This window comes from Somniosus microcephalus, chromosome 6 (assembly GCF_052327205.1).
Source record: "Somniosus microcephalus isolate GS21.2 chromosome 6, FLI_Smic_1.0, whole genome shotgun sequence".
In the NCBI taxonomy this organism is placed as follows: domain Eukaryota; kingdom Metazoa; phylum Chordata; class Chondrichthyes; order Squaliformes; family Somniosidae; genus Somniosus; species Somniosus microcephalus.
The window spans coordinates 111861281-111878057 of NC_140992.1; the positions used below are offsets into that span (position 1 = coordinate 111861281).

The following is a 16777-nucleotide window of genomic DNA, read 5'->3' on the forward strand; positions in this document are numbered from 1 at the left end:
CGCGGGGGGGAGAGCCTCGGGAAATCGCGGGGGGGGGAGAGCTGATGAGTTTAAAAAAAACAAGAGGCCGCCAGTTGCGCGGCCGCCTTGACGACGGCACGCATTCGCACGGCCCCCGTTACCCCGGCAACGGGGCACGCCGGCGGTCTTGCCTGCTCCCCGCGGGCTGCCTCGCGCCGCCCGCACTGACCGCGCATGCGCCGCCCACACTGACCGCGCATGCGCCGCCCGCACTGACCGCGCATGCGCCGCCCGCACTGACCGCGCATGCGCCGCCCGCGAGAGCCCGCTCCCGGCGCCGGCCGCCGCTCAGCATTCCCGCTATCACAACGGCACCGGACCTCAGGCGCTAGGCAGTGGGAGGGGCCGGAGAGAGGGACAGAGGGGAGCGGGGGAGGGGTGGGGGTGGGCGAGGGGAGGGGAGGGAGGGAGGGAGACAGGGGAGGGGAGGGAGGGAGACAGGGGAGGGGAGGGAGGGAGAGGAGGGGAGGGGAGGGAGGGAGAGGAGGGGAGGGGAGGGAGGGATAGGACAGGGAGAGGACATGACAGGGAGAGGGGGGACACACAGGGGCAGGGAGACCAAGCGCCCCAAAATTGCCCTCGCAACGCGGGGCTCCCCAGCTAGTGTGACATATTTGGAATCGGCTAAATCTTGGCCTTGTTTAGCTAGACAACAATGTCACATGCCTTTGGAAGTGAATGACTGACTGACAGAAATACTGATGGTGCGTTTACGGTGACTCTGCCTCTTTTAAAGGGGCGAGACTGAATCCCCCCTCCCCCCCGCCCTCCTCCAGTGTTCCCCTCTTCACCTCGCAAGGCCTTGTCTTCATTGGACTGTGCGGTATTTGAGTTGCTATCTTAGTGCTATAATTGGAAACAGGCTGAAGGTCCTTTGTAAAAATTGCCTGCAATGGACATCGTCGTGCAGCGCATGTCCTTCATTCCAGACCTACAGCCTCCTGCTGGTTCCACGATCATCCCTGCACTATTTTGCTTTCTTCTGTCTTCTTGCTTACTCTGTAGGAGCAAAAAGCTGCAAAGCGATTATACACTTTAACTTGGAGAATTTCTTTTTTTAATCGCCACATGATTTAATTTTATTTTTAGCTTAACGGGCTCTTTTTTCCTAAAGAAACTTCAGGCACAAACCATGGCTTTATAAAGGGAACAATGATTTATTATTAATGCATTAGAAAATTGACTTTAGAAGTCTAACAATATCTTGGATTTATGCTCGAATTCGAATCGCCTTAACAATACAACACATTCTGAATTTCCAAAATGCATAAGCTTTAATGTCTATCTTAGACTAACTCCACAACAAAATTTATATACTCATGGTTGGCTCAAGCTTGTCGGGAAGATTGGCAGCAAGCAGCCAAGAAGATATCAAGTGAGCCGGGAAGCGAAAGGCAAGCTTGGAGCAGTCATGGCGGAGCTGTGTCTCTTTTCACTCTGAAAAGTCTAGCTTTTTATAAGCCCTTTTTAACCTGTGCCCACACCTCGGTGACTTATCAACAATTGGTTCCTACAAATGCCACCCACGATTGATTGACACACTTATTTTCTCTGTGTCCACAACCAAATATATGCAGGTGTTCAAAAAGATGTCCAGCCAGCCTGGACTCATTCTTGTTGCTATGGTGATCTGTCCTCTGCTGCGTGTTCTTTTACAATGTGTCCACAACGCAACCAAGTTAAGTTGGCAGGTGTTCAAACGACCTTTTAAGAGTCCTTTTTTTTTCAAACATGCTGGTGCTGATTTAGTATCAGGCTTTCGTCACTACATACGAATTTTCACTACATATCTCCCTCTTGGGATGGAATGGTAAACATGCCAAACCTAACAACTAGTAGATTCATAGAATCATAGAAATTTACAGCACAGAAGGAGGCCATTCGGCCCCTTGTGTCCGTGCTGGCCGACAAAGAGCTATCCATCCTAATCCCACTTTCCAGCACTTGGTCCGTAGCCCTGTAGGTCACGGCACTTCAAGTGCATATCCAAGTACTTTTTAAATGTGATGAGGGTTTCTGCCTCTACCACCTTTTCAGGCAGTGAGTTCCAGACCCCCACCACCATCTGGGTGAAAAAATTTCACCTCAACTCCCCTCTAAACCTCCGACCAATTACTTTAAATCTATGCCCCCTGGTTATTGACCCTTCTGCTAAGGGAAATAGGCCCTCTCTATCCAGGCCCCTCATAATTTTATACACCTCAATTAGGTCTCCCCTCAGCCTCCTCTCTTCCAAAGAAAACAACCCCAGCCTTGAGCAGGCTCGAGGGGCCAAATGACCTACTCCTGCTCCTACGTCTTATGTTCTTATGTGTCTGCTGTCTATGTGACCACGTGGACATCACAGGCAAACCTGATCCTATCCTCAGTCGACATCCTCACACGCACATCTTCCAGCAGGAGCCACTGGGTAATGGTCAGGATTATAAATTTGAGTTGTTTTTTACCCTTCATAGCCCAGGGGAGGCTGAGCCAATTGCAAAGCCCATATCAGCCACCTGACTACCATCAGCAAACTCATCACAGAGGGTGGAACCTGGGGCCTTTACTGACTTATATGGCTCAGCACCACACAGGGCAGGGAATTTACCCCTCGAGCCATCAGGGGAGCTGCCCTTTTGAATGCTTCAAGTGGAGCCCGAACATGCAAGTGCGTTTCTCTGATGCCTTGACAGCTGTCAATCACGGATCCTGCTGGAGAACACCGCCCTCTTGTCTTGCTCTGACCTGTAGTGAAGCCTGTCTGTCAGTCCAAGTCCCACACCGGGAATTTCCTGGGGGTGGGGGTTTCTATTCACAATATGGATTGAAATGAGTGGCTTGGGGGCTATTTGCTAGTGTTAAATGATATTCTTGGACTGCAGTGTTGCTTTAAGAACAGGTGGCGGGACGGGAAGGCAGATAGCCAGGGCAGTGCTCTGTCCCCAGAGAGGATAAATATAGCTCCACACAGCAGGAGCACCACGGTGCACGTGAAGACACAGTACTCAGGCCAGCCTCCACAGCTCGACTCCTCTCCTGTACAACTCCTCTGCGTTGTTTTAAGTCAAGTCTTCACTCAGAGAGGAATCAGTCTAAAATGTGTTTTTAAAATTGCAAGGGGCCAATCGAAGAGCTCGGGTAAGTTTGAGGCACTTGTGCTCGGAGGGAGACGGGAGGATTTGGAAAAGGTTAAAGAGCCACGTTAGACTCCGTCGACAACTAGAGATCCCAAAGAAAAACACAGCTGCCCATTTATAGAGCAGAATATTTAGGAAATGTCGCTAGCCATAGCTGTAGCGGGACTAGTAGGTGCCGAATGTGAGCAGCCGGTTATAGTCAGCTACCATCCAGGCCCAAGTGTGTGCTGGCGTTTCCCTTCCCCCTGCCCTTCAAGATCCTGTTTGCATCGACTGTATTTGTTCATAACATAATTTGCTCCATGTCATGCTGCTCTGTGAGACAGGACACTCCGTGAGATAGGACACAGACTGGACGCTCCGTGAGACAGGACGCTCCGTGGGACAGGATGCTCCGTGAGACTGGACGCTCCGTGAGGCAGGACGGTCTGTGGGACAGGACACTCCGTGAGACAGGACACAGACTGGACGCTCCGTGAGACTGGACGTTCCGTGGGACAGGACGCTCCATGGGACAGGACGGGACACTTCGTGAGACAGGACGCTCCGTGAGGCAGGACGGTCTGTGGGACAGGACACTCCGTGGGACAGGCCGGTCCGTGGGACAGGCCGGTCCGTGAAACAGGACGCTCCCTGAGACAGGACGACCCTGATGACCATGTGTGCGGGAAGTGTATCCAGCTGCAGCTACTGACAGACCGCACTGCGGTGCTGGAGCTGTGAGTGGATACATGCTGGAGCATTCGCGATGCTGAGGACGTCATGGATAACACGTTTAGGGAGTTGGTCACACCGCAGGTAAGGGCTGCACAGGCAGGAGGGGAATGGGTGACCGCCAGGCAGAGTAGTAGGCGCAGACAGGTGGTGCAGAGGTCCCCTGTGACCATCCCCCTCTCAAACAGACATACCGCTTTGGATATTGTTGGGGAGGATGGCTTATCAGAGGAAGGTAGCAGCAGCCAACTTCCTGGCACCGTGGGTGGTTCTGCTGCATAGGATGGGAGGAAAAAGAGTGGGAGAGCTTTAGTGATAGGGGATTCTATTGTAAAGGGAATAAATAGGCGTTTCTGCGGCCGCAAACGAGACTCCAGGATGGTATGTTGCCTCCCTGGTGCAAGGGTCAAGGATGTCTCGGAACGGCTGCAGAACATTTTGGAAGGGGAGGGTGAACAGCCAGTTGTCATGGTGCATATAGGTACCAACGATATAAGTAAAAAATGGGATGAGGTCCTAGAAGCTAAATATAGGGAGTTAGGAGGTAAATTAAAAAATAGGACCTCAAAGGTAGTAATCTCAGGATTGCTACCAGTGCCACGTGCTAGTCAGAGTAGAAATAGAAGGATATTTCAGATGAATATGTGGCTAGAGGAATGGTGCAAGGGGGAGGGATTCAAATTCCTGGGACATTGGAACAGGTTCTGGGGGAAGTGGGACCAGTACAAACCGGACGGTTTGCACCTGGGCAGGACCAGGACCGATGTCTTAGGGGGAGTGTTTGCTAGTGCTCTGGGGGAGGGTTTAAACTAAAATGGCAGGGGGTTGGGTACCTGAGCAGGGAGACAGAGGAAAGGGAAACAAGGATAGAAGCAAAAGACAGGAAGGAGAAAAACAAAGGTGGCAGTCAGAGAAATCAAGGGTTTAAATCAAACATGGCCACAGTAAAGAATAATTCTAAAAGGTGTAAGCGTGTTAAAAAAACAAGTCTAAAGGCCTTGTGTCTTAATGTGAGGAGCATTCATAATAAGGTGGATGAATTAGCTGTGCAAATAGAGGTAAACGGACATGATATGATTGGGATTACGGAAACATGGCTCCAGGGTGACCAAGGCTGGGAACTCAACATCCAGGGGTATTCAATATTCAGGAAAGATAGGCGAAAAGGAGATGGGGTAGCATTGCTGGTTAAAGAGGGGATTAACACAATTGAAAGGAAGGATATTAGCTCTGATGATGTGGAATCTGTATGGGTAGAACTGAGAAATACCAAGGGGCAGAAAACGTTAGCGGGTGTGGTATACAGACCTCCAAACAGTAATGTGGAGGTTGGGGAGGCATTAAATGGGAAACTAGAGATGCGTGCAATAAGGGCACATCAGTTATCATGGGTGACGTTAATCTACATATAGATTGGGCTTACCAAATTAGTAACAATACTGTGGAGGAGGAATTCCTGGAGTGTATACGGGATGGTTTCCTGGACCAATATGTCGAGGAACCAACTAGAGATCAGGCCATCTTAGACTGGGTATTATGTAATGAGAAAGGATTAATTAGCAATCTTGTTGTGCGAGGCCCCTTGGGTCGGAGCGATCATAATATGATAGAATTCTTCATTAAGATGGAGAGTGAAGTAGTTGACTCAGAGACTAGGGTCCTGAATTTAAATAAAGGAAACTACGATGGTATGAGGCGCGAGTTGGGTAGGATTGATTGGGGAATGTCACTCAAAGGGTTGACGGTGGATAGGCAATGGCGAACATTCAAAGATCGCATTTGGCATGAAAATAAAACAAAAAAGGTGACTCAACCGTGGCTAACAAGGGAAATTAGGGTAGCATAAGATCCAAGGAGAGGACATATAAATTGGCCAGAAAAAGCAGTAAACCTGAGGATTGGGAGCAGTTTAGGATTCAGCAAAGGAGGACAAAGGGATTAATTAAGAGGGGGAAAATAGAGTATGAGAGTAAGCTTTCAGGGAACATAAAAACTGACTGTAAAAGCTTTTATAGATATGTGAAGAGAAAAAGATTGGTGAAGTCCAGCGTAGGTCCCTTGCAGTCAGAATCTGGAATTTATAATGGGGAACAAAGAAATGGCTGGCCAATTAAATACATACTTTGGTCCTCAGCATCGCGAATGCTCCAGTATGCATCCATTCGCAGCTCCAGTGCCACAATGCAGTCTACCAGTAGCTGCAGCTGGATACACTTCCCGCACACATGGTCGTCAGGGACCCAGGAAGTGTCCCTGATTTCCCACATAGTGCAGGAGGAGCATATCACGGCACCGAGCTGTGCTGCCATGGCATACCCTTTAATTAATTCAAATTAAATTAAATCAAATCAATCCCACCAGTTACACTCCAATCAAATGATATACTCAAGGGCCCTTGTTTATCAGCAGTTCCCGCTACACAACAGAGACCCTAAAAACTATAAACCACAAAATTTAAGTTTGGAAAAAAACAAGAAAGAGAGAAATACTCACCAACCAATCACTTACCTGCTTTCTGGTGACGTCACACTTCAATTACTTTTTACTTCTCTCTCCCGCTCTTGGAGCTCTGAGATTGGTAAGCCTACCTGCGCCTCGGGCTCTCCTTTTATAGCCGCCGCCGCCTCGCCGCTCCTCCCAGGTCCGCACTGCCACCGCCGCTGCTGCTGCTGTGGGGCCTACCTGCGCCTCGGGCTCTCCTTTTATAGCCGCCGCCGCCTCGCCGCTCCTCCCAGGTCCGCACTGCCACCGCCGCTGCTACTGCTGTGGGGCCTACCTGCGCCTCGGGCTCTCCTTTTATAGCCACCGCCGCCTCGCCGCTCCTCCCAGGTCCGCACTGCCACCGCCGCTGCTGCTGCTGTGTGGCCTACCTGCGCCTCGGGCTCTCCTTTTATAGCCGCCGCCGCCTCGCCGCTCCTCCCAGGTCCGCACTGCCACCGCCGCTGCTGCTGCTGTGTGGCCTACCTGCGCCTCGGGCTCTCCTTTTATAGCCTCTGCCGCCTCGCTGCTCCTCCCAGGTCCGCACTGCCGCTGCTGCCGCTGTGGGACCTACCTGCGCCTTGGGCTCTCCTTTTATCGACGCCACCGCCTCGCCGCTCCTCCCAGGCCCACACTGCCGCCGCCGCTGCTGCTGCTGTGGGGCCTACCTGCGCCTCGGACTCTCCTTTTATCGCCGTCGCCGCCTCACCGCTCCTCCCAGGTCCGCACTGCCGCCGCCGCTGCTGCTGCTGTGGGGCCTACCTGCGCCTTGGGCTCTCCTTTTATAGCCGCCGCCGCCTCGCCACTCCTCCCAGGTCCACACTGCCGCCGCCGCTGCTGCTGCTGTGGGGCCTACCTGCGCCTCGGGCTCTCCTTTTATCGCCGCCATCGCCTCGCCGCTCCTCCCAGGTTCACACTGCCGCTGCTGCCACTGTGGGACCTACCTGCGCCTTGGGCTCTCCTTTTATCGACGCCGCCGCCTCGCCGCTCCTCCCAGGTCCGCACTGCCGCCGCCGCTGCTGCTGCTGTGGGGCCTACCTGCGCCTCGGGCTCTCCATTTATCGCCCTCGCCGCTCCTCCCAGGTCCGCACTGCCGCCGCCGCTGCTGTGGGGCCTCTGGACGCTCCGTGAGACAGGACGCTCCATGAGACAGGACGCTCCGTGAGACAGGACGCTCAGTAGCTGGCCATTCTATAGCAGGCAAATTTTTAATAGCCACTCTGAAACATGCCATTATAACTGGTCACTCTGGTGCCATGTGCCCTCGAGTACATCTGCACATGCCCATTCTTCCTGTGTGATCTCACACAGTGCATGCTTGCAGTTATTTAACTGTGTGAAGCATCACAGCTGTACTCACCCAACATGCATTGTCTAACTGGGGTCACTGAGCACTTATCATGAGCAGGAACCCTAGCTGCTTTGCCCCTCTCCAGTCTGGAGATGTTGAGGCCAACTGTAAATTTATATAGCGCCTTTCATAACCTCGAGCTCCTTTACAGCCAATAAAATGCTTTTGAAGTGTAGTCACTGTTGTAACGTAGTAAACACGGCAGCCAATTTGCGCACAGCAAGCTCCCACAAACAGCAATGAGATAATGACCAGATAATCCGTTTTAATGATGTTGGTTGAGGGATAAATATGGGCCAGGACACCAGGGAGAACTCTCCTGCTCTTCTTCAAAATAGTGCGATGGGATCTTTCACACTACACTGGCATTCCAGCTTGGATTGTGTGTTTTGAGTACCTGGAGTGGGACTTCGAACCAACAACCTCCTGACTCAGAAGCGAGTGTGCTACCACTGAACCACAGCTGACACTACTGCAGAGTCCCAAATGCTGCTCCAGCTGAAATCAGCTAACTGAGCACTGACCAGAGATGGAGCCTGGGACTTCTGCTCAGCTGCCCTACAAATGGCCCAATTTAGGGTCAAAGTCCCCATCCTGAGTCTGTAAAGTAAAGTTCATTTCTCTGCTTTCGTTCAGGATCAGCTTCGCAAATGCTGGTTGCAATGTGTCTCTAAAAGCATCGGACTGCCCCCAAAACAGCGGAGCGCGATGGTGCGGAACGTGGACGACCTTGACTTCTGCCTCCCCTCTCACCCCCAGAGCATGCTGGAGGGTCTGAGATCCCTGAGGTCCAACCCCAGACTCTCCGACGTCACCCTCCTGGTCGGCGGCCGCGAATTCCCCTGCCATCGGAGCGTCCTGGCGCTTTGCAGCGTCTACTTCCATGCCATGTTCTCGGGGGACTTCCTCGAGAGCATCGCGGCGCGGGTGGAGCTCAAAGAGGTGGAGCCTGCGGTGATGGAGATGCTGATAGACTTTGCTTATACAGGGAAGCTGACCATAAACCAGCAGAATGTGGAGTCCCTGACACAGACCTCCAACCTGTTGCAGTTCAGCACCGTCCAGAAGGTGTGCAGCCGCTATCTCCAGCAACAGATCAACCCCTCAAACTGTCTGGGGATCTACGAGTTTGGAGAGCTGTACGGCTGTCCAGAGGTCATTGCCAAAGCGCGTTCCTTCCTCCTGGAGAACTTTGAGGCGGTGTCCCAAAGCGAAGAGTTCCTAGTGCTGGGCAGCGAGCGGCTCCTGGGGTATCTCGGTGCGGAGCTGCTGCAGGTCCAAGATGAGCAGAGACTGGTCCAGGCCCTCCTGAGGTGGATCAGATACAACGAGGCAGAGAGGAGCCGATTTCTTCCCGAGCTCTTTGAGCTGGTTCACCTTCCACTGCTGTCTGTGGAATATCTGCGAGACCAACTCTTGCCCGACAAACTCATTCAGGAGTGCGAACACTGCAGAAAACGGATCGAGGGATTTCACAACAAGGTATGGGGTAGTGAGCATTGTACCAATTGATCCAATTATCTATTGATTAATGCTGAATAATTGTTGATTAAACCTGAAAAGAACAGCAGCTCCAGGACAGACAGTTTTATTCCAAGGCTCTCCTGACCGGCCGCCCATCTTCCGTCCTCCAGAAACTCTACTGCCCGTGTCCTAACTCGCACCAAGTCGCGTTCACCCATCCCCCCCTGCGCTTGCCGACCTACACTGGCTCCTGGTCCGGCAACGCCTCAATTTTAAAATTATCAGCCTTGATTTTAAATCCCTCCATGGCCTTGCCCCATCCTATCTCTGTAACCTCCTCCAGCCCTACAACCCTCCGAGATATCTGCACTCCTCCAATTCTGGCCTCTTGTGCATCCCTGATTTTAAATCGCTCCACCATTGGTGGCCATGCCTTCAGCTGCCTAGGCCTTAAGCTCTGGAGTTCCCTCCCTAAACCATCTCCCCAGCTCGACCTCTCTCCTCCTTTAAGATGCTCATTAAAACCTACCTCTGACCAAGCTTTTGGTCACCTGCCCTAATATCTCCTTATGTGGCTCGGCGTTAAATTTTGTTTTGATAACGCTCCTGTGAAGTGGCTTGGGACGTTTTACTATGTTTAAGGCGCTATATAAATACAAGTCGTTGTTGTTGTTGTTGGATACCTGGGAGTGAGTTACAAGCTGGCATCTAATCGAGGGGTTCATATGGTTTATAGAATAATGGATACCCAGCAGTGAGTTATAGGCTATGTGGTTCGGATGGTTTATATAATACCAACAGATATCTGGGAGTGAGTAGCAGGCTGGAATCTAATCAAGGAGTTTGGATGGTTTATATACAAAGAATGGATACCTGGAGGTTTGTTATAGCCTGGAATCGAATCAGTCTAATCTAGTCTTGATGGCAATTCTAAGCTACTCGAGTTTTGCTCTGATAGCTTTTGATGTCACCTTAACAACAACACTTGATTTCTTCCTGCAATTACTCCCTGGTGTCTGTGCCTTTTTATTATATGGTTTGAATTGATGAGTAACTTTATACTGTTTTGGATCTATAGTGTCATATGAGAGGGAAGAAAGAACAGTTTGTGCTATTAAATTATAATGAATATTGTGTAACATGCTGGCGGTTTCTTGAAATCATATATGTGTGCACAACACATGACTGGCTAGAAGGATATGTGGAAAAGTCATTAGGCTAATCTGGAGAACACAGTGTAATACACATACAATCAGCAGCCAGAGCAGACCTACGCAAACACAGAACTGTACTTCCATGAAGGCTGGATTTTCTGCCACTATCCAATTCTGGCAGGGATACTGGTGGAAAAGAGGCAAAATTGTGTGATGGGGCTCACCAGTACCTAAAAGCCACCTCACCCACCTGGCCTGAGATCCCCTTCCCCCACCCCTGCTGGGATCACCTGCCCCAGGGGAGGGGAAGGGGAAGGGGCCAGGTTACCGTCCCATTTCCCTCCTGTCAGCCACTGATTCCTGGTCCCTGGGACTGCCAGGTGAACCATGCCGGTAGGCCTGGGCTAGTGGTGGAAAGAGACCCACATTCCCCAAATGGAGGGAGAGAGCCCAGTGGAGGCCTCCTCGGCCTCGGATTGCTTAACTGTTGAAGGCCTCAGTCTTGGCTGAGACCTCAGTCATTGTCTCGGACCAATCATTTGGAACCCTGTGGCCTCTTTAATGCTGCTTTCCACTTCCTCTAGTGGTACAGCCCTGTAATGATATATTTAATCTTCGAGGATGTTGTAATGTATATACCTTTAAGGGGGGAACTACTTTTTACAGCTCATGTATACTGTAGTACCGGCAGTAACCACACCTGTATATAGCACTGAGTAGTAATCTGTACAGTTCAGTTCCAGAGTGAGCCACGCTGAGTAAACACCTGTTGTACCGTTCTCCTGCAGCCTGTGTCTTACTACTGACGGACACAACATTGGCGACGAGGCAAATTCAATCCTACCTGCAACTCTGCATCACCTCCCAGGGATTCGTTCCTGGAGACCAGTAGGTTGGAGGTCAAGGCCAGAGACACAGGCGTCGACCATGGGCAACCGCCCAGTCATCCAGCAGAGACTCGAGAATTGCGGGGGAGGCTGTTGAGAGCCAGGCTTGGCTTTCCAGTCGCGGTGGTCCAGCGAAACGGGCTGGCAACAGGTAGTGCGCAGACTCTTCCCGGACAGCGGCGGGCTAGAGCCCGACCGAGCGGCACAGCAAAGGGCCGAGCAGCGTCGACGGGAGAGAGAGAGAGGGCAGAGCGCACAGGGTGCAGCCGGTGTTCAGGGGCCGAGCAGCGTCGAGGAGAGGGAGAGAGACGCGCAGAAACCCGCGAGGCGCCACCATTGCCACGAGGACTGCCAAGAGTGGCGTTGGCAGCAGTGCAGGAGAAGCGCGCGAAACCTACAGGGCGCTGCCATTGCCATGAGGACCGCCGAGAGCGGCGTTGGCAGCAGCGAGGGAGGAAGGAAAGCGCGGGAGATGCCATTTTAAGCCATTGTAAACCACACCCAAAATGCCGAAGAGTGGCAGTATCACCGCATTTGACAATGAAGTCGAAGATTGGACTACATATGTCGAACGAATAGAGGTATACTGCAAGGCAAATGAGGTGTCAGATGACAAGAAAGCACCGGTATTGTTAAATTTAATGGGTGCAAAGACGTATGGCTTATTACGAAATCTAGTAACCCCAGCGAAGCCAGTGGAAAAGAGTTTTGGAGACATAGTGACGATACTACAGGAACATTTAAACCCCACACCGCTGCTGATAGCAGAAAAATTCAAGTTTCACAAACGGAACCAGCATAAGGATGAAAGCAATGCTGAATATTTAACAGAACTGCGCAAACTATCGAAACACTGCCAGTTTGGAACGGGACTGGCAGATACCTTAAGGGACAAGTTTGTGTGTGGGCTTCAAAGTGAAGGAACCCAGAAATGGCTTTTATCTGAAAAGGACCTTACGCTGGACAAGGCTTTCAGCATTGCGGTATCATATGAAGCAGCAGCACGGGGCACTGCAGAGATACAACAGAGACCGCAAGAATATGGCACAAACGAAATGTCATACAGAACAGAGAAGTGCTATTGCTGCGGCAGAACAACACACGACCACAATGATTGCTGGTTCAAAGACAAAGTGTGCAGACAGTGTGGAAAAGTAGGACACATAGCACGAGTCTGCAGGTTGGGAAAGAAAACCAGCAATAAGAAATCTCCAAAAGAAAAGTACAAGAAGGTACATAAGGTGACGGAGAATAGTTCAGATGAACAAAAGAGTGGTACCGACTCCGAAAACAGGGAGCTGAGTTGTCTGAAACTACATAATGTGATCAAAACAGAGGATCACCGAACCATTTGGGTCACTCTCAAGATAGCAGGAGTCCAGGTAAAAATGGAATTGGACACAGGATCAGCCCTAACAGTCATAAACCAACGGGACTACGAGCGGCTATTCTCACACATACCCTTGAGAGACACAAAAATTATTTTGAAGACGTACACGGGGCAAAAAGTCTACCCCAAAGGAAAAATAAGGGTGACCGTTATATATAACGGTAAGGAAACACCAAAACTAGACCTGTATGTATTGCAAGATGGAGGACCACCATTACTGGGACGTGAATGGATCCGGAAAATACAGCTGGATTGGCATTCCATACAAGCACTGACTGTGGCTGCCAAAAAGGATGACGACGTCACACCTGGGCGACTGTCAAAGATCCTAACCGACGCACAAGAAGTGTTCCAGCAAGGACTCGGAACACTAAAAGGCATGACAGCAACAATTAAAATCGAAGAAAACGCAAGCCCAAAATTTTTTAAGGCCAGACCGGTACCTTATGCGATCCGCCCAGCTGTCGAAGCAGAGCTGGAGAGTTTGGAACGTTCAGGAGTACTGTCCAAGGTAGACTGGAGCGAGTGGGCTACACCCATTGTCCCTGTGATGAAAAAGTCGTTGAGCAGCATGCCTGGGGAACCAAGGAAGGTTCGCATCTGTGGGGACTTTAAGGTAACAGTGAACCCAGTCCTTCACACCGTGCAATATCCACTTCCGCGGATTGAAGATATTTTCGCCTCGCTATCTGGAGGGAAACGCTTCACTAAGATTGATCTGGCCCAGGCGTATCTGCAAATGGAGGTAGAAGAAGCATCAAAAAAATACCTCACAATCAGCACCCATAAAGGTCTCTACCAATACAACCGGCTGGTATTCGGGGTAGCATCAGCTCCGGCTATTTGGCAAAGGGCAATGGAACAAGTCCTGCAAGGGACCCCAGGGACCCAGTGTTATTTGGACGACATCTTGGTCACGGGCGAAAATGACAGTGATCACCTCGCCGACCTGGAGCAGGTGCTCACTAGATTGAAGGAATATGGGCTCCGAGCTAACCGCACCAAATGCAAGTTTAAAAAAAAAACAGATCTCGTATTGTGGCCACGTTATCGATAACGAGGGGTTACATAAGTCCCCAGAAAAGATTGAGGCTGTAGTCAAGGCTCCAGCACCGGAAAACGTGTCACAACTGAGGTTGTTCCTCGGGCTGGTAAACTACTACCATAAGTTCTTGCCAAATTTGTCTACAATACTACACCCACTGAACGCCCTACTGCAAACTGGAGTGCCATGGAAGGGGAGTGACGAATGTAAACGAGCTTTCCAGAAGAGCAAAACACTAATCACATCGAAAGAGGTATTGGCCCATTTCAACCCAGCACTACCAATTCGGTTGGCGTGTGATGCGTCACCCTACGGCATTGGAGCGGTGCTGTCACACAAATTCTCGGACGGCTCAAAGAGGCCAATAGCCTTTGCGTCACGATCACTAACCTCAGCCGAGCGTAACTACGCCCAGATGGACAGGGAGGCCCTCAGCCTAGTGTGGGGAGTGAAAAAGCTCAATCACTATCTGCACGGGCAGAAATTCACCTTGCTGACTGACCACCAGCCTCTTGTCTCCATTTTTAATCTGAAGAAGGGCGTTCCGGTGATGACTGCGCAACGACTACAAAGATGGTCACTCTTTCTAGGGGCGCACCACTATGAGATTGAATATAAGGGCACGAAACAGCATGGAAATGCTGATGGGCTATCACGCCTGCCACTGCCTACTGCGGAGGAAGCACCAGCAGTGGATCCTGTCGAAATATTTCATTCGACTATAGTTGAATACCTACCGGTAACTAACGCTCGTATAGAAAAGGAGACCCGAAATGACCCGACACTGTCTCGGGTATATGATTTGACGGTGAAGGGATGGCCAGCACATGGCGACTCACTGTTGCCAGCATTCTCGACAAGAAGAGAACAGCTGTCAGTGTGCCGGGGGACCTTGATGTGTGGATCCCGAGTGGTAATTCCACCCAAGTTAAGGGATAGAGTGCTCAATGAGCTTCATGAGGGTCATCTGGCAGGGGTAAAAATGAAAAGCCTTGCCAGGGCTTATGTGTGGTGGCCGGGAATCGATAAACAAATCGAGGACCTGACCAAGAGCTGCTCAGGATGCCAGAAAGTCCAAAATGCACCACCACATGCCCCTCTACACCCATGGGAGTGGCCCTCATCGCCATGGCAACGGGTGCATATTGATTTTGCTGGTCCATTCATGGACTCAATGGCCTAGAAATTCACTTGGGCGCGGGCAGCTCGCTCGCGCCCAAAAGTTAGCACTGGGCGGGGAGGCATTAGCGCACGCCGTATATTCTTCTTCTGCGCCCCAATTCGGAAGCGGGCGCTATACCAGGGTGTGCCCGCCTCCGTTTGGGGCGCTGCAACTGAATATCGGCGCGCTAGTTGCCGCAGCGCCACCCGATGCGGTGCGGCAGGCTGCGATACTGCAGGCCTCCTCCTTCTCTTAAGGGGGAGGTGCCTGCAACGGCCAGAGCCCCGATCGCGAGTGCCGGCAAAAGAGCCCGGCACAACGGAGAAGTGCCGGGCTCCACGGAAACCAGCCGGCAATGCCGCGGGGGGGGTGGGTGGAGGAGGCCGGGGAAGGAGGTGCGGGCAGGCGGCTGCCGAAAAAGCGGCCGGCCGCACCTTCAGCTTTAAAGCGCCCCACTATGGCAGCAGGACGGCCCCGTTTTCTGTTCGCTGTTTGCGCCCGCTTCGGAGGAGGCGGGCGCAAATAAATATGGGGATCGGCGCGGTTTCGTGGAGTTACGGGCCACCGCGCACACCGATGACGTCATCGGTCCCGGCGCAGCGCTAACGGCTACCGCCGCCAATACCGCTGCACTCAATTTCCACGCTACCACCCCGCCGGCGCAAAAGACCTCTTTAGGCGCTAAGTGGGCGCAAGGCCCACTGAATTTCTAGGCCAATGTTTTTAATAGCCGTGGATGCGCACTTGAAATGGCCTGAGGTCATCAAAATGTCCTCCACCACCACAGAGAAAACTATTGCAGTCCTACGGACCACTTTTGCCAGGAACGGCTTGCCAGAACAGATTTGCTCCGATAACGGACCACAGTTTGTGTCCGAAGAGTTCCGAAGGTTTATGCAGAAGAATGGGGTAAGGCATTATACATCCGCCCCGTATCATCCAGCCACAAATGGATTGGCTGAGAGGTTCGTACAAACCTTTAAGAAGGCAATAAAGGCTATGTACAATGACAACATTCCACTGCAGCATAAGGTGGACAATTTCCTGTTCGCCTACCGGAATGCGACACATGCAGTCACCAACCAGGCCCTGGCCATGATGTTCTTTAACCGAAGGTTAAGATCTCGCCTGGATTTGCTCAGACCAAATGTACGAAGAGATGTTGAAAGTAAGCAATTCCAGCACATCCATGAGAAGCCAACAAGGAGCTTCAATGTAGGGCAGCCAGTCTTGGCCCGCGACTACCGAACAGAAAAATGGCAGCCAGGAACGATATGCACATGGCAGGGCCCACTAATGTACACAGTGGACGTTGGGGAGAACATCGTGAGATGCCATGCTGACCAGATCCTAGAGTCACAGGAACAAGTCAACCCCATGCCTCGCCCATACGTACCTGGTGAGGAACCCGACGTACAGGTCGCATCTACCCCAGAAACAGTAGCATCGGAAGCTGATGACCCAACCGACGACAGGATGCCAGAATCACCTCCGCACCAAGAGCGAGACACTCGGGAAAGGCGCTATCCAGAAAGGATCAGAAAGCCTCCCCAAAGACTGAATATATAAATGGACTATTTTCAGCTAACGTTGTATGTTAAAAGTGTTAATTGTAATTAGTTTGATATTTAATTGTTAAATGAGTGTTATGGTACTGTTAATCTAAAAGGGGAGGAATTGTAATGTATATAACTTTAAGGGGGAACTACTTTTTACAGCTCATGTATACTGTAGTACCGGCAGTGACCACACCTGTATATAGCACTGAGTAGTAATCTGTACAGTTCAGTTCCAGAGTGAGCCATGTTGAGTAAACACCTGTTGTACCGTTCTCCTGCAGTCTGTGTCTTACTACTGACGGACACAACAGACGTCATCCCCAAAACCCAATACTGTCCCCAACTGATGTCCGCACACTTTCCTACAGGAATCACTGGACAGCAATAGGAGCACGAACTACAAATCTTTAGCCCCCCAACACGAATTTTTCTC

At 51.3% G+C, this 16777-nt stretch overlaps 1 protein-coding gene across 2 annotated transcripts in view; it reads left to right on the forward strand.

Moving 5' to 3' along the window:
• The first annotated feature begins 2650 nt into the window (after positions 1–2650).
• klhl30 (kelch-like family member 30) overlaps positions 2651–16777 on the forward strand; it is a 191589-nt gene continuing 177462 nt past the window's right edge. The window contains exons 1-2 of one of the 2 annotated variants that reach the window (XM_085990697.1): positions 2651–3141; positions 8320–9165. In XM_085990697.1, the coding sequence (XP_085846823.1) occupies positions 8392–9165 (774 nt within the window). In that variant the 5' untranslated portion in view covers positions 2651–3141; positions 8320–8391. The remainder of the gene's footprint in view (positions 3142–8319; positions 9166–16777) is intronic. The other variant, XM_085990696.1, reaches the window with a different exon arrangement.